General features: G+C 42.2%; 1 protein-coding gene and 1 pseudogene across 3 annotated transcripts in view; both read left to right on the top strand.

The window, feature by feature from the left end:
* MPHOSPH8 (M-phase phosphoprotein 8) overlaps nucleotides 1-17,655 on the top strand; it is a 52,465-nt gene that overhangs the window by 27,307 nt on the left and 7,503 nt on the right. For both annotated transcript variants that reach the window (XM_082435115.1, XM_082435114.1), the window contains exons 4-9: nucleotides 358-457; nucleotides 3,211-3,468; nucleotides 8,783-8,908; nucleotides 8,989-9,077; nucleotides 14,209-14,349; nucleotides 15,009-15,095. In XM_082435115.1, coding sequence (XP_082291241.1) covers nucleotides 358-457; nucleotides 3,211-3,468; nucleotides 8,783-8,908; nucleotides 8,989-9,077; nucleotides 14,209-14,349; nucleotides 15,009-15,095 — 801 coding nt within the window. The remainder of the gene's footprint in view (nucleotides 1-357; nucleotides 458-3,210; nucleotides 3,469-8,782; nucleotides 8,909-8,988; nucleotides 9,078-14,208; nucleotides 14,350-15,008; nucleotides 15,096-17,655) is intronic.
* Nucleotides 1,566-1,805, top strand: LOC309647564 (protein kish-A pseudogene; annotated as a pseudogene). Its single transcript has one exon. The product of its transcript is annotated as a protein kish-A pseudogene (transcript).

The following is a 17,655-nucleotide window of genomic DNA, read 5'->3' as shown; positions in this document are numbered from 1 at the left end:
AAATAGTAGCACAGAGTGCGCTAACCTTCTGAGTCTTTAAATTCTTGCAAAGATATATTTAATAGAGCTTATCTCACTATTATAAAAATAATTTTATATGTTTTATTTTTAATAAAAAATTATTCAAAGAGAGTGAGGAAACTTGTTGGGTTTTGAATATGATATTTTGTAAATTGTCGAGGTTGAGGGGTAAACTTGACTGAGGGAGCAGCTGATGTGAGGGCAGATGTAGTCATCAGGGGCCACGTGCACAGTGCACAAAAGGGGGGCCTGACGCCAGGAACCTGTTTTCCAGTTTTCAGAATCGGTGTCAGCTCTGTCTGTTCTTGTTTTGGGTCTTACATGTGTCTTTTTCAGGAGAAAGAGACCCAAAAAAATGAACCCAAAGAAAAATACCCGAAAAAGCATGATTTGGACAAGGAAGAAAAAGGCCGAAAAGAGCCCAAGGCATTAAAGAGTGAGTGTGAATACTGACATTTGTCATTTACATGGGTCTTTCAGACAAGGAGTCTAGTTCATTGTGAAGACAGACTCTCTTTTCTAAGCTGCAAGGTCACAGAGCTAGAAAATTCGTTCACTGGGGAATTTAGAGCCGTATGCTACTTTTTGTTTACAAGTTATCTTAGTTAATTATGTAATAATTTATATTATTAATATAATTAACTCCCCCCCTTCTGTTCACCTTGTTCTTTTTCCTTTTGGGTATGAGATAGAATATATTATCTTTATTTTTATTTATTTATTTTTTTTATTGAAGTATAGTCAATTTACAATGTTTTAGTTTCAGGTTGGGAATACATTATCTTTAGAGAGATAGGAGATTAGTTATGACAGAAAAGTAAATAAGTATCTCTTTTATAGTAGATGCTGAGATAAACTACTGTTTAATATATTTATTTATATATTTATTTAGCTCTGTGTCATTTGTATAAATATAATGAATGTACATTTGATCACATCAAGATATAGCTCAATTAAGAATCCATAGTGCATATTAGTACTGGAACAAGTTCTTTATAAAACATTCACCATTACAGTGTTTGAATAAAACTGGATATTTTAGTTCACACACCAGAAAGTACTTGGAACACATGTTCTCGTGGAAGCAGTGATTTCTAAGAGATGGATGATTTCTTGTGGGTTTTCTCCCAAAAGCTGTGTGTAACTGAGGTAATATTAAAAGTGGGTTTGGGTTCTAGGCCTCAGTTTAGACTTGGCAGTAAGCCTCAGGCTGAGGGGCTCTGGGAAGGAGCAGCCAGTGCTTTGATGGGTTGTGTGCAGGTGAGTATAGTGTAAAGACTGTACCTGTTCACAGCGATGCAACAGTTTTAAGCATCTATCCTTTAGAGAGTGATTGGAGATTCAAAATATTGTAAGATTAGAACCGGTTAATAACTTTTTCTTCGTCCGAGTATCTTATCTGTCAGTTTCAGGTACATTTTTACTGTGACTGTTTAGTCTTAAACGACTATTCGTTAAGTTCATAAGGGCACTCCAGGGAGTCTGATTTTCAGTATCCCTGAAACTAAAACCTGTCTGCTTCTGATCCAGGCCTGGTAGGGTGATGTGGCCTCACGGGCCTCACTGTGTCTGCCATTTTCAATTTTCATAGTCTGCTGACCGTAACCTTGCTGCTTATGTGTACCTGCGCTTATATTGGATGCTTGGCACCCAGCCTCCTGGACAGAAATAAAGCTGGGTTGTTGGGTATACTTTGGAAGTGTGCCAGAATTGATGAACGTGAGAGTCCTTACATTGCAGTATGCTGTGGTGCGATGGCCTTCAGCATCCTCTTCATACAGTAGCTTGGAAAAATGCCAGAATTCAGCTGCCATCAGATTTAAATATGAAAAAAAAGGACTTATCTGCAGAAAATAATGGAAAGAATGGTTAACCCTTTTATCTCTGAACATTGAATGAGATAAATTTCTAGCTGCTGTTCTGTATTTTTGTTATTGGACCAATGTTCTATATAAATAATTAGGATGTCACCATTTAATACTCAGAGTTTAAATATGTCTGTAACAATCAACCTCAGTACTGTCACTATACAATATTACCTTCTGCATATGTCATTCTCTTATGTCAGGTACCTTTTTTTTTTTTTTTTTTTTAAGTATGTCTTTTTTTTTTTTTTGGCTGCACTGGGTCTTAGTTGCAGCATGCAGGATCTTTAGTTGTGGCAGGCAAGCTCTTAGTTGCGGCATGCGAGATCTAGTTCCCTGACCAGGGATTGGACCCGGGCCCCTTGCGTTGGTAGCGCAAAATCTTAACCGCTGGACCACCAGGGAAGTCCCCAGGTACTAGTTTTTAGTGAGGTATCTTTAAGGCACATAGTAGAAAACAAAATTGGTAAATTACTTAAGTTCCTTTCACTGTGATTTGGAAACAATAAATCTTTATCGAGTGAGAGCCTTTTTTGGACTAGCTTTTCTATTGAAAAAAAAAGGTTCAATTTGTGTTGGTAAGGACTGCACTCATATTTAATAATGCTTGCTTTTCCGCTGGCCACACCATTTTGAGCATTAACCAGAGTACCTGTACTCTTAGCAAACTGTAGTTTATCACAGGTGTTTAAACTATTCGAAACAAGCCTGTGCAGTTCTTGAGGAAGATAAATGAGAAGTGACTTAAGAGTGCTACTGAGAAGATGTCCCTCTTTAACATGAAAGGATTGAGTAAAAAAACCTATCCGCTATGTACCCAGAGTTTATAATAGAGTTTTTCTCTTATCTTTAGTTAAAAGCAAGTGGATTTCCACAGGCGTCAGGTGCAGTGTTGCCAGGCCACAGTCAGCGTGCTGACACCCTTCCACCCCTCCCACTCTCCGCCAGAAGTCCTTTTTGTACAAGGTTACCTTCAGGATACAACTGGAGGCAGTTGTCTCAGCAGAAGGACAGCTGGTGGTGTGGCTAGGATTATTCTGAGGCTCGCTGTCTGCAGTGGCCTTTGTCAAAGCTGGGAGCGGTTCAGAGCCCCAGAAGAATAACCATTCACTTTGGACGTCCTTTCTGAATATGGAGCAGCCAACAGAAAGACGAATGGAAAGAACTTCATGGCTGTGGTAGTCAACCTGACCAGACTTTCTAACCAAGGCAGATATTAGTGAGAATTAAGAAAATATCTGTTTTTTTAACACTAACCCAGATTTTCTTTTGATTACAACAGAAATTTGTGACTCATTTATTATCAATTTATTTTTTTCACTAGCATTTAAGGAAATCAGAAATGCATTTGATTTATTTAAATTAACTCCAGAAGAAAAAAATGATTTTCCTGAGAATAATCGGAAAAGAGAAGAAGTACCACCAGATTGTAAAGTCACAGAAGACCACAAGACCAAGGAAAACAAGCAGTTACTTAAAGAAAGGAGAAATACGAGAGATGAGACTGATACATGGGCATATATAGCTGCAGAAGGTGGTCAAGAGGTTGTGGACAGTACATCCCAAGCGGACGAGAATTCTGGTAGGTGTGTCCGTAGTCATTCTGCGGAGCGTTCTCTGTTCTGTGCACTGAGCTATCCCCCTCACCTTCCTCTCCTCTCCCACGGTCATTCTGATCTCAGGATGGAGTAGAAAACCATTTGAATCTCCTGAATAAATAACATTTTATATTGAAGACGTAGATTATTCTGTGATTTCTGAATTGATCAAAAATTGATCTAGTATGCTCAGCACATTTAGAAATTATACAGATTTCTGGTTTGCTGCCTTACCTACTCTTGCCAAGCAGTCTGATGGTGTATCTTACTAGATTTCTTTCAGAAAACTATCAAATACAAACTTATTTGTATTCTTTCCTTTTAACTTTGCAGTAAATAACACTTATTAAATGAGGTTAGATTGTAAGTGCTATCCTGAGGATACCGGAATTAGCTGAGGAGGGGGGAGGGCCGTGTATAGAGTACATAGGACAGTAGCTGCGGAGAAGAGTAATAAAAGGATAGGACAGAATAAACAAAAGAGGTTAATCTGATAAATTTTTGTATAACTCAAACAGTTGAAGAGAAGTTCTGAAATATTTGGGATATATGGCAAAGCAGGTAGTTTGGGGGCCCTATTACTGCAGAGCAACTAGGCTCTGGGATACAGACAAGACAGGCCTCTGGCACGTTGCTGAGCTTGCAGGAGGCCAGGACAGTGCCTTGGGGCGCGGGGGGGTGGGGTGGGTGGGGGAAGTGGGTTGCCCAGAGGGCAAATACCAAATAGCAGCACAGCTGTTGAGATACCAAGCAATAAAGACTAGGTCCAGTAGGTGTTGGTCCAGCCACCTGGGGAGCTCCTGGGTGAAAGCTGAAACTAGCCCCGTTCACAGAGGGCAGGGAGAGACCCGGGAAAGAGGCAGCCACTCTAGATGGGGAGGTGGCAGGCTGCACTAGCAGGGAACTTCCGGGAGGCCTGTCTTGGGGGCCGCAGGATCTTAACAGTTTACGAGGAGGCCTTAGTTCAGTCCAGGTGGTCTTAGCAGCTTTTACTCTCTCCAGGCTGTGTCCTTGACACTGTTGCTACTGTGGGAACAGTGGGCACAACATACAGCCCAAGGAGAGGGGAGGATGTGAGGGCCCCCCTCCTGGCCGGGGTGTGGGCGGTGAGCACCTCGGACCTTCTCCCACAGTGGAGCGTTGGTAAAGCCCAGAAGCTGGTTCATTGAAAGACTAATAGAATAGAGCAGCCTGGGGCACCATTAGTTAAGGGAAAAAAGAATGAAGACTTAAACAGTATTTCCAGGGAAAAAAGAGATGCCATTATAGATAGCGTCCAGATTAAAAAGATAAAAATTCTATGAGCATTTTCTCACCATAGATTTGAAAACTGATTGAAATGGGAAATTCCTGGAAAGATACAGTTTAACAAAACTGACCCAAAAAGAAATACAGAAATTGGATAGTCTTATTACTATTAAAGAATGTGAAACAGTAATTTAAAATAGTCTTACAAATTTAACACCAGGCACAGATGATTTCATATGCAAGACTTCATCAAACTTACAAAGAAGTCTTCCCGAAAGCAGGTGGGTTCTGGGAGCCCATCATCACTTCAGTCCCCAAACCAGACAGAACTGTTCAAGGAGGGGAAAGGACAGGGCAGGCTCCACTCACTCACGAACTCAGATGTGGAAACTCAAGTGAAACAGGAGCAGATTGAATCCAGCCACTTGTAAACACATAATTTCTTATGATCAAGGTGGGTGTTCCCTAGGAATTCAGTTGGTACAGGGAAATTGATTTAATAATCTTGATTTTTAGAAAATAAAGCCTAGCAAGGGAGCTTTGTCAATCAGTAAAGAACATTAAGCGTTTGGCAAACATCTTTTTTAACGAAACATTGGGAACATTTCTTTTAAATCAGAAACAAGGGACTTCCCTGGTGGTCCAGTGGTCCGGTCTCCCAGGCCTCCACTGCAAGGGGCACGGGTTCAATCCCTGCTCAGGGTTCTAAGGTCCTGCATGCTGCATGGTGCGGCCAAAAAAAAATGCAAGGGTGCCTTCTATCCCAACTTTCATTCAAATTATATTAAGGTCCACCCAGCACCGTAAGACGATGAAAATGAAAAACGTGAGCATTGGAAAAGAAGCCCCATGTCCCCCACCCCACAAAAAAGCTGTTATCAGATGGTATAATATACTTAGAAATCAAACTTACTCTATAAAACTGTAGTAGGAGGTGTATGCTGACTTGGCACAGGGAAGGTAGATTAGCAAGTCGCCAGAGCAGCAGCTTGAGAATCGGATGCTTGCAGATCTAGGAACCAGACAGGTTGACTAGTGGTGACACATGGTGGGGAGGTCTTAGAGCAGAAGAAGGTGGGGGATGGCCCGGCTCAAAAAGAGAGGCGGCTCCCTCCATCCCCATGCGATGAGGGCAGCTCTTCCTTCACTGAGTCTACTGATTCAGATGTTAATCTCTTCCAAAAACACCCTCTCAGACACAGCCACAAGTAATGTTTTACCACCTCTCTGGGCATTCCTTAGCCCCTTCAAGATGACACGTAAAATTAGCCATCACAGATACCAGTTTTTATAAACCTGAGAAAAAGCAAAACTAACGGGACATTTTTTTTATGATACATATATTTTGGCGAGGCTTTTTTTTTTCTTTTTTTTGGCTGCGTTGGGTCTTTGTTGCTGCGCGTGGGCTTTTTCTAGTTGCAGTGAGCGGGGGTCACTCTTCGTTGTGGTGCACGGGCTTCTCACTGAGGTGGCCTCTCTTGTTGCGGAGCACGGGCTCTAGAGCGCAGGCTCAGTAGCTGTGGCTCACGGGTCTAGTTGCTCCGCGGCATGTGGGATCTTCCCGGACCAGGGCTCAAACCCATGTCCCCTGCATTGGCGGGCAGATTCTTAACCACTGCGCCACCAAGGAAGGCCCTTGGCAAGACTTTTTAAAAAGAAAGAATGACAGACTGACTGCTGCGTTTGGGGTGGGGAGGGGCAGATGGGAACAGACCATGTCCTGCACTGGTTCTGTGTTCAGGTAAGTGCTGCGTTCACAGAGGCTCACCTTGTAACATACATTCTTTTAGTACATGTCTAATTTTTTATTTAAAATACAGAAAAAGTTAAAACTGCTAGATGTTGAGTCAAGGTCCAGTACTTGGTAGGAATGAACAGAATAGGATTTAAACCGGTTGGCTGAGCTGCCACATAACCCTTCCGGCTGCTGTGGCTGTGTAAGCTGGAGGTGTTGTCTCAGTTCTGGGAGCCCTGCTCTGTGCTGCTTTCCCATCTCCCTGTGTCGTTGCCCTGGAGTGGGGGGCCCAGCTGAGGACTCAGATACATGTCAGTGCAGACACGGCTTTCCTCATCCGGGGCGCGTCTCCCTCACAGATTATTGGGTATGGATTGAATGTATTGACTCATGAGTTTGACACTCCTTTCTGAATGTTAGCTGCTTTTACTGTGTCCACTACGGTTGTTATTCAGGAGGTGAGGTATAGCAAGCATATATGCGACTTACTCAGAGCCATGCATGTAACGTGGAGCAAAGAAACAAAGGCTGTGCTGTTTCTGTGATGGGACGCTTTTAAATCCTTTAACTGTTTTTTTTTTGAAGTATAGTTGATTTACAGTGTTGAGTTAGTTTCAGGTGTACAGCAAAGTGGTTCAGTTATACATACATATATATATTCTTTTTCAGATTCTTATCCATTATAGGTTGTTACAAGATACTGAATATGGTTCCCTGTGCTGTACAGTAGGTCCTTGTTGTTTATCTATTTTATATATAGTAGTTTGTATCTTTTAAGCCCAAACTCCTAATTTATCCCTCCCCTCCTTTCCCTTTTGACAACCATCAGTTTGTTTTCTATGTCTGTGTTTCTCTTTTGTCAGTAAGTTCATTTGTATCATTTTTTTTTTAGATTCCACATATAAGTGATATAGGCCCATCCATGTTGCTGCAAATGGCATTATTTCATTCTTTTTAATGGCTGAGTAATATTCCATTGTACATATGTACCACATTTTCTTTATCCATGCATCTGTCGATATTTACGTTGCTTCCATGTTTTGGCTATTGTAACTAGGGCTCCAATGAACATAGGGGTGCGTGTATTCTTTCAAATTAGAGTTTTCGCCTTTTCTGAGTATATGTGCAGGAGTGGGATTGCTGGATTTTTGGTAGCTCTATTTTTAGTGTTTTGTTTTTTCTATTTTTTGGCTGCTCCGGGTCTTAGTTACAGCACATGGGATCTTTGTTGCCACATGTGGGATCTCGTTGCCGCTTGTGGGATCTTTTAGTTGCGGCACGTGGGATCTAGTTCCCTGACCAGGGATCAAACCCAGGCCTCCTGCATTGGGAGTTCGGAGTTTTACCCACTGGACCACCAGGGAAGTCCCTATTTTTAGTTTTCTGAGGAAAACTAACAGCATTTATTGTTTGTAGACTTTTTGAGGATGACCATTCTGACCATTGTGTGGTGACACCTCATTGTAGTTTTGATTTGCATTTCTCTGAAAATTAGCAGTGTTGAGCATCTTTTCATGTGCCTGCTGGCCATCTTTATTTAAATCCTTTATCTCTTATCATCAAATATTTGATTTGCTTTTCACTTTTTAAACTAGTGCAGTCATTTTGAATTATCCCCAGATCCCCTCCACTGCACTGCCCATGGAGAATGAACGTTTTCAGCCCTGGTGTTGACAAGCCCGTGGACCAGACACATGAGGGTGGGAACGAGCGCTGGCTTCGTGCGTGCTGGGGGGTGGCTCGGAGCACAGGGCGCTGGGGGCGTCATGGCGGCGCTTCCAGGGGGAGAAGCCCAGCCGAGTGCAACAGGGCCACAGGCAGTGGCTCTTCTTTACTCACGGGTCTGGTCTCTGCGATCAGAATGCCTGTACCTACACGGAGGCGGGGAGCAGTGTAGAGCCGCCCCTCCTGTCAGGTGGTGCAGTGCAGTTGACGCTCTGCATCTGGCCCTTCCGGATGAGGAGGGCTGACCATCTGTCCAAGAAGAACGGCCGAAGAAAGAAATGTTAGAGCTTCCTCATACTGAATCCTTGATTTCTCGCTTCCTTTCAGCTTCCAAAATTCATGTTATTATTTTACAGTTAATAGTATACCTATTTGTCTTGATGCCTTTTCGTGTGTGACCTCTGAAAGTGGATAATTCATGTTACTTCCCAAAGAAAATCAGAAATTTAACTAGAGACTCAGTTACATAGTGACGTATGTTCAAAGTGTGTGTAACATTCTGATTAGGGCACCACATATTTAATAAAACAGCACTGTATTTTTTTATAGTCCAGAAAAATGTATCTTAATAAGGCTCTTCTGTGTTCCAGATGGCAGACAACAGATTTTGAGTTTCGGCATGGATTTGCAGTTGGAATGGATGAAATTAGAGGATTTTCAAAAACATCTTGATGGGGAAGATGAGAATTTTAAAACAGCCGATGCAATTCCAAGCAGTGAGTAGTTCTGGAATTATGGGGATCCCCTTCATGAATCTAGGTATGTAAAACCTAATTTATCTTTTCTTTCATTTTAGATTTATTGAGGGATGCTGTGAAAAACGGGGATTATATTACTGTGAAGGTTGCACTTAATTCAAGTGAAGAATATAACCTGGACCAAGAGGTAAAGTGTCTGTAAAAATCTCATGAAAGGAAGCTGGAAAGTAACTCTTTTAAAATAATTCAGTTTTATTCTTTCTTTTCTTAACTTTTATAAAAGTGATACATGTTCACTTTATAGGATTCAAACATTCTAGAAATGTATAACATAGAAAATTACAGGGCTTCCCCGGTGGTGCAGTGGTTAAGAATCCACCTGCCAATGCAGGGGACACGGGTTCAAGCCCTGGTCCAGGAAGATCCCACGTGCCACGGAGCAGCTAAGCCCGTGCGCCACAACTACTGAGCCTGCGCTCTAGAGCCTGTGAGCCACAACTACTGAGCCTGCGAGCCACAACTACTGAGCCCACGTGCCGCAACTACTGAGCCCGTGTGCCTAGAGCCCATGCTCCGCAGCAGGAGAAGCCACTGCGATGAGAAGCCCACGTGCAGCAACAAAGACCCAACGCAGCCAAAAATTAATTAATTAATTATTTTTAAAAAGAAAGAAAATTACAGGTCCCGTAATTCCAACCCCAAATAATAACCATTAGGTTTAGCCGTGATTTGCCTGGTTTTGTCTGTGGTTTAACCTCCGCACTTTGAGGGGAAAGTGACTCCTCGTTTTCATGTCACCATTTGTGTTTCATTGGTAGTTGCCTATTTACAACAACTGCCCATCTTTCTGTTGTTTTTTTTGGTTTTGTGTGTGTGTGTGTGTGTGTGTGTGTTTGTGGCCGCACGGCGAGGCTTGCAGGATCTAGTTCCCCAACCAGGGATCGAACCCATGCCCCCTGTGGTGGAAGCACACGGTCTTAACCACTGAGCCACCAGGGAAATCACCCAGCTTTCTATTGTTGCTGGGTTTTTTCATATTGATTTGTAAAGATTTTAATGGAAGCATATTAACCCTTTCTCTGTTTTTACGTTTTTATTTTTTGAGTCTTATTGCTTGGAGGGATTTTTATTTTTAGGTAGTCATATCTGTTGATCTTTTCCTTTATGGCTTTTGGGTGTCTTACCTTGCTTAGAAAAGATTCTTGTATTTTCTTCTTTAGTTTTCTTGCTTTAATGGTGGATTTGTTAGGTTGAATCCTTTAGGATTGCAGTAAAAAGATTATTGGGATTTTCTTTAAAATCACATGAAATACATAGATTAATTTGGCTCAGAATTGACATTTTTACATTTTGAGTCTTCCATCCAGGAACATGACAACTCTACATTCATTCAGCTCTTCATTTATTCCCTTAAGCAAAGTTCTTTGGGCTTTTTTCTTCATATAGTTCTTGTACGTTTATTTTAGATGTATTCATACGTATTTTATAATTTTTAAATCATTTTCCATATATATGCTGTGTACAAGAGACCCACTTCAGACCTGGGGACACATACAGACTGAAAGCGAAGGGACAGAAAAATGATATTCCATGCAAATGGAAATAAATCATAAGAAAGTTGGAGTAGCAATACTCATATCAGATAAAATAGACTTTAAAATAAAGAATGTTACAAGATATAAGGAGGGACACTACATAATGATCAAAGGATCAATCCCAGAAAAAGATATAACAATTATAAATGTTTATGCACCCAACATAGGAGCACCTCAATGCATAAGGCAAATGCTAACAGCCATGAAAGGAGAAATCGACAGTAACACAATAATAGTAGGGAACTTTAACACCCCACTTACACCAATGGACAAATCATCCAAACAGAAAATAAATAAGGAAACACAAGCTTTAAATGACACAATAGACTAGATAGATCTAAGATATTTATAGAACATTCCACCCAAAAGTGGCAGAATACACTTTCTTCTCAAGTGCACACGGAACATTCTCGAGAATAGATCACAGCTTGGGTCACAGATCAAGCCTCGGAAAATTTAAGAAAATTGAAATCATATCAAGCATCTTTTCTGACCACAACGTTAAGAGATTGGAAATCAGTTACAGGAAAAAAACTGTAAAAAACACAAATTCATGGAGGCTAAACACTGCGCTATTAAATAACCAAGAGGTCACAGAAGAAACCAAAGAAGAAATTAGAGATACCTAGAAACAACTGACAAGGAAAACACAACGACCCAAAACCTATGGGATGCAGCAAAAGCACTTCTAAGAGGGAAGTTTATAGCAATTCAATCTCACCTCAAGAAACAAAAATCTCAAATAAACAATCTAACCCTACACTTAAAACGACTAGAGAAAAAAGAATAAAGAAAACCCAAAGTCAGTAGAAGGAAATAAAGATCAGGGCAGAAATAAATGAAATAGAAATGAAGGAAACAATAGCAAAGATCAGTAAAACTAAAAGCTGGTCCTTTAAGAAGATAAAATTGATAAACCCTTAGCCAGACTCATCAAGAAAAAAAGGGAGAGGACACAAATCAATAAAATTAGAAATGAAAAAGGAGAAATCACAGCTGACACCACAGAAATACAAAGGGTTATAAGAGACTACCACAAACAACTATATGCCAATAAAATGGACAACCACAAATAAATGGACAAATTCTTGGAAAGGTACAATTTTCCAAGACTGAAACAAGAAGAATTAGAAAATATAAACCTATCACAAGTAAATGAAATTGAAACTGTATTTTAAAATCTTCCAACAAGTAAAAGTCCAGGACCAGATGGCTTCACAGGCGAATTCTGTCAAACATTTAGAGAAGAGCTAACACCCATCCTTCTCAAACTCTTCCAAAAAATTGCAGAGGGAGAAACACTCCCAAATTCATTCTACAAAGCCACCATCATCACCCTGGTACCAAAACCAGAAACAGGTATCACAAAAAAAGAAAATTATAGACCAATATCACTGATGAACATAGACGTAAAAATCTTGAACAAAATACTAGCAAACAGAACCGAACAACACATTAAAAGGGTCATACACCATGGTCAAGTGGGGTTTATCCCAGGGATGCAAGGATTCTTCGATATACGCAAATCAATCAATGCGATACACCACATTAACAAATTAAGGAATAAAAGCCATATGATCATCTCAATAGATGCAGAAAAAGCTTTTGACAAAATTCAACACCTATTTATGATAAAAACTCTCCAGAAAATGGGCACAGAGGGAACCTACCTCAACGTAATAAAGGCCATATATGACAGACCCACAGCAAGCATCATACTCAATGGTGAAAACCTGAAAGCATTTCCACTAAGATCAGGAACAAGACCAAGGATGTCCACTCTCACCAGTCTTATTCAACATACTTTTGGAAGTCCTAGCCACAGCAATCAGAGAAGAAAAAGAAATACAAGGAGTACAAATTGGAATAGAAGTAAAACTCATTGTTTGCAAATGGCATGATGCTATACATAGAATATCCCAAAGATGCCACCAGAAAACTACTAGAACTAATCAGTGAATTTGGTAAGGTTGCAGGATACAAAATTAATGCACAGAAATCTCTGGCATTCCTATACACCAACAACGAAAAATCAGAGAAATTAAGGAAACAATTCCATTTACCATCACAACAAAAAGAATAAAATACCTAGGAATAAACCTGCCTGAGGAGGCGAAAGACTTGTAGTCAGAAAACTATAAAACACTGATGAAAGAAATCAAAGATGACATAAACAGATGGAGAAATATACCATATTCTTGGAAGAATCAATATTGTGAAAATGACTGTACTACCCAAAGCAATCTACAGATTCAATGCAATCCCTATCAAACTACCAATGGCATTCTTCACAGAATTAGAACAAAAAATCTTACAATTCGTATGGAAATACAAAAGACCCCGAATAGCCAAAGCAATCTTGAGAAAGAAAAACGGAGTTGGAGGAATCAGACTCCCTGACTTCAGACTATACCACAAAGCCACAGTAATCAAGACAGTATGATACTTTACACATAAGATGGTATAACCATCTTATTTTTAATTTATTTTATTTATTTATTTATTTATTTTTGGCTGCATTGGGTCTTCGTTGCTGCGCGCGGGCTTTTCTCTAGTTGCGGCGAGCGGGGGCTACTCTTCGTTGCGGTGCACGGGCTTCTCATTGCGGTGGCTTGTCTCGTTGCGGAGCATGGGCTCTAGGCGTGCAGGCTTCAGTAGTTGTGGCTCGCGGGCTCTAGAGCGCAGGCTCAGTAGTTGTGGCGCATGGGCTTAGTTGCTCCGTGGCATGTGGGATCTTCCCAGACTAGGGCTCGAACCCGTGTCCCCTGCATTGGTAGGCGGATTCTTAACCACTGCACCACCAGGGAAGTCCCCTTATTTCAATTTAAGTGGATCCTCTTGAGTCTGTCTAAAGTACTACTGCTAAGAATCATTTTTCTTATATTTGTGTTCCCTCCAATTACTCAGACAGGCAAATTTTGCTAGACTTTCAGATTACAGCTAAATTAATTCGTACTATTGGAATTTGGTTTTATCAAATGTTATTTAATAAATTGTTTGGTTTTCTCATATGGTCATTGCTTGAACTAGTGATTGGAAATATTTTAGCTAATAGTTACCTTTTTTTCTTTTGTCAGCCTTTTGTAGTTTTATCTCTATTAAAAGAAGTTTTCTTTAATTTCTCTATTTTGTTACGGACTCTCAGAAACTAACCATATCAATGTCCTGTTTGCCACTTCTGAATTTCCTTCTGTATCCTTAGAGAACTCAAACTCTCACTTCCCAACGGTTATACTTACATAGGCCAACATTTGTCTCATCCAGAAAGCATTCGTTTTAGTTTGTAACCAATAGAATGGACTTGAGTGACTTCTCATGGTCATTTCTAGCCTTCTATCTTTGGGCCAACCAAATGAATATAATGAATATATGCGTTTCACCTGTTTTACCTAAAACACAGGAGACTTTTGAGATAAGTAAGTACCTTTGCCATTTATGTGGCATCAGCGTTCACTGTTCATTTTGTATCATGCAGAGTGTTGATATGCGTTTAGAAATTAATACGTGGACGTTGTAAAATTTTATGGTAACACATATGGAAAAATTCTAAAGGTTATTAGTTTCTGATTGTTAGGGTATTTTAGTGAAGAACCTAAGTACGTAGATGCATAAGTCAATGTATTTCAGTGATTTCACATTGAAACATAGTAAATGAAAAAACTTAGTTCTAAAATTTTTCTGATTAAACATTGACATGTTTTTTCATAAACAAAACCAATACAGGATTCAAGCGGGATGACGCTGGTGATGCTCGCGGCAGCTGGGGGGCAGGACGACCTGCTGAGGCTGCTCCTCAGGAAGGGGGCAAAAGTGAACGGTCGGCAGAAGAACGGGACCACCGCGCTCATCCATGCTGCCGAGAAGGTCGGCCACTCAGAAGGCTTTGGTTCGATAGTCTTGGGACCGAGACAGAGTCTGTCTCTGCAGGGAAATGTACCGGTCCTACAGTCACGTAACTTTAAATTTTCATAGTTCAGTTCATCTGTAACTTGTCATAAATGGATATGTTTTTATTGACAGTCGTACCTTGTAATTGAATTTGCAAAATCATTTATCTAGTTGGAAGTGATTTATATTGAAAAAGAAATTCTCATTAAGGTATTAATATTGATTTCTTAGATCTTTTAAAAATCTTTTCCAATCTAAATTAAGTGTTCCTTTCGGTTAATAATTTAATTAAAATGTTCCCATATATTATCTTATTAAAGGATTGATATGCAGAGTTTCTTACGCTGAAACCAGTGGTTAAACTTGAGGTTGGAGTGTCTGGCACACGGTGCGCGGCTGTGCCGGTGCCTGTGCTGGGGCTGCTCCCCGCAGCCTCCAGCTTTCCCAGGACCCTGCACGGGGGAGCTGTTTATATCGTGTTCACCATCCTGCTTGGGATAGAATCTGAGTACTTTTCCTGGTGGATAAAAATAAAAATAAAATAAAAATAAAATAAAAATCTTAAAACGTCTAGAAATATTACTTGTAAAGAATTTGGGGAATTAAATTTACTCTTTTTTTTTTTTCTTTAACAGAACTTTTTAACGACAGTGGCTATTCTGTTGGAAGCAGGAGCTTTTGTAAACGTCCAGCAGAGCAATGGTGAGACGGCTCTAATGAAGGTAAATGCCTCCCTTGGAGCAGTCCTCCCCTCAGATGCAACATGGTCCAGCTGGGGTCTCCAGCTGCTGCTGTGCTGGGGCTGCTGTGTGATGGGGACAAGACTGTCTGTGGACCTACAGGTCGCAGCTGAGTGGGAGAACCAGACTCGCAAAGAGGCAGTTACTCGGTGTGATGAGCGACGTGGTGGTAAGAGCCCAGGGAGCTATGAGCTTATGTACAGTGGACGCCAGGCTCAGTCATGTGGATTTGAGCTCAGCCTTGGGATGGACCTGGCAGGTGGCTAAGCCACGTCCTCAAGATCCAGGTCAGCAGGGATGAAACGTGTGAGTGGAAGGGGAGCAGGCTGTGCCCTGTGCAGACCTGGGCGTAGAAAAGAGGGATGTGCATGCGTTACTATTTCACACTGGTGACTTCATCTTCTGTGCTTGGAATTGTGGTTTCCAGACAGTGGGGTTGTTTTGTTTATTTTTGGCTGCGTTGGGTCTTTGTTGCTGCGCACGGGGTTTCTCTAGTTGCAGTGCGCAGGCTTCAGTAGTTGTGGCTCGCGGGCTCTAGAGCACAGGCTCAGCGGTTGTGGCGCACTGGCTTAGTTGTTCCGCAGCATGTGGGATCTTCCCGGACCAGGGCTCGAACCCGAGTCCCCTGTATTGGCAGGTGGATTCTTAACCACTGCGCCGCCAGGGAAGCCCCCTGCAGACAGTTTCGAGTGGAAGGTTGTTGAAGTCCCCCCTCCCTGTGTAGCAGTCTTGCATTTGCTTCTAGGGGACCCCGCCCAGTCCAGCACGTTCCTCTGACAGCTCCAGGTTTCTGGCCTGAGATGCTGTCCACACGGCAGGTTGTGACCCTGTACCATGCGTGGAGGCTGAGGCCCACTTGCCTGCTCCCTACGTGCAGCTGTGTGAGCTGCTCACCAAGAAGGCGTGCGTCTGTGGTACCTCTTCCCAACCTTCTTTCCCGAGTCTGGAAGGCAGCCTGGTCAGAGCCCCCAGTTGGCGGGTGCCCTGGCCCTGAGTCTGTGCTTGACTGTGCAGTTCTAAAGGCCTGCGTCACCTGCTCCCTCGGCCTTCTTCCACACTTGGGGGTTAAACCTTGCTCACTGCTGGTGTTTCTGTTTCTTTTGTTTTTTTTAAGGAATTCCTTTATTTTTTATTTATTTATTTATTTTTGGCTGTGTTGGGTCTTCGTTTCTGTGCGAGGGCTTTCTCTAGTTGCGGCGAGCAGGGGCCACTCTTCATCGCAGTGCGCGGGCCTCTCACTGTCGCGGCCTCTCTTGTTGCGGAGCACAGGCTCCAGACGCGCAGGCTCAGTAATTGTGGCTCATGGGCCTAGTTGCTCCGCGGCATGTGGGATCTTCCCAGACCAGGGCTCGAACCCATGTCCCCTGCATTGGCAGGCAGATTCTCAACCCCTGCGCCACCAGGGAAGCCCTAATTTCAGTTTTTTTTTGTTTTTTTTTTTTTTAAGATGAAAGTTACTTTAATTTATTTTTATTTATTTATTTATTTTTGGCTGTGTTGGGTCTTCGTTTCTGTGCGAGGGCTTTCTCTAGTTGCAGCAAGCAGGGGCCACTCTTCATGGCAGTGCGTGGGCCTCTCACTATCGTAGCCTCTCTTATTGCGGAGCGCAGGCTCAGTAATTGTGGCTCACAGGCCTAGTTGCTCCGCGGCATGTGGGATCTTCCCAGACCAGGGCTCGAACCCGTGTCCCCTGCATTGGCAGGCAGATTCTCAACCACCGTGCCACCAGGGAAGCCCTCTGTTTCATTTTTGATTCATGGAAATGTTTATTTTGTCCAGGAGCCCTCCTTTTGAATTTCAGTTCTCCTTGTGTGTTTCTACTGAAGTATGTTTAGAGCACAGCTTGCACACGAAAGCATGAATTTAAAACTTCATCTTATTGAGAAATCACCAGGCACATTCTAAACAGCAGATGCCCACACAGTCTGAAGCATGGCGGGGGTGGGGGGTGTGAGGCGGGGGTGTGAGGCGGGCTCTCCGCATCTGTGCCAGGGAGCTAGGGGCTAACCCTCCCGGCAGCGGCGAGCCATCTTAAGGGCCAGCCTGGAGAAAGACAGAAGCGGAATAAAGGTTGGGTTTCGCTGCATTGTTTGTTTTTAATGTCCCCCGTTACAGTGGGGGGAATGGATTGGTTTGCAGACTTGTAGGGAGGTTCTTAAAATTAAGTGGAATAATAATAGTCTCCACCGAAGTAGTGACAGTGGAGACAGAAGTGGACAGACTGAGCAGTCTTAACGAGGTCAAATTCACAGGACTTAGTAACTGAAGGTGATGGTTGGTCCCCTATTTCTTAAGTTAGAGAACACGGGCAGCACAAATGGAAGATTTTTACACACAGTGGACCTGGAAATGCTTAGGTGTTTTACACGTGGATCTTAAGCTCAGGAGAGAGGTAGGCGGGAAACTCAGATTTGGCTCTGAAAGGGGTCGCCCATTAAGGGTCGGAAAAGGCCAGAGATGGAGGAGGGCCAGGAGGGAGAGGCGTTTGACTACGGTCTGAATTAGGCAGCCCTGTCTGACCTGCTCACTGAGGAAAAGGACC

The sequence above is a fragment of the Balaenoptera physalus genome (genome assembly GCF_965194825.1).
Source record: "Balaenoptera physalus genome assembly, chromosome: 18".
Classification (NCBI taxonomy): Eukaryota; Metazoa; Chordata; class Mammalia; order Artiodactyla; family Balaenopteridae; genus Balaenoptera; species Balaenoptera physalus.
Note: the sequence above shows the minus strand (reverse complement) of the source record. Positions and strands in the feature narration are given on the sequence as shown.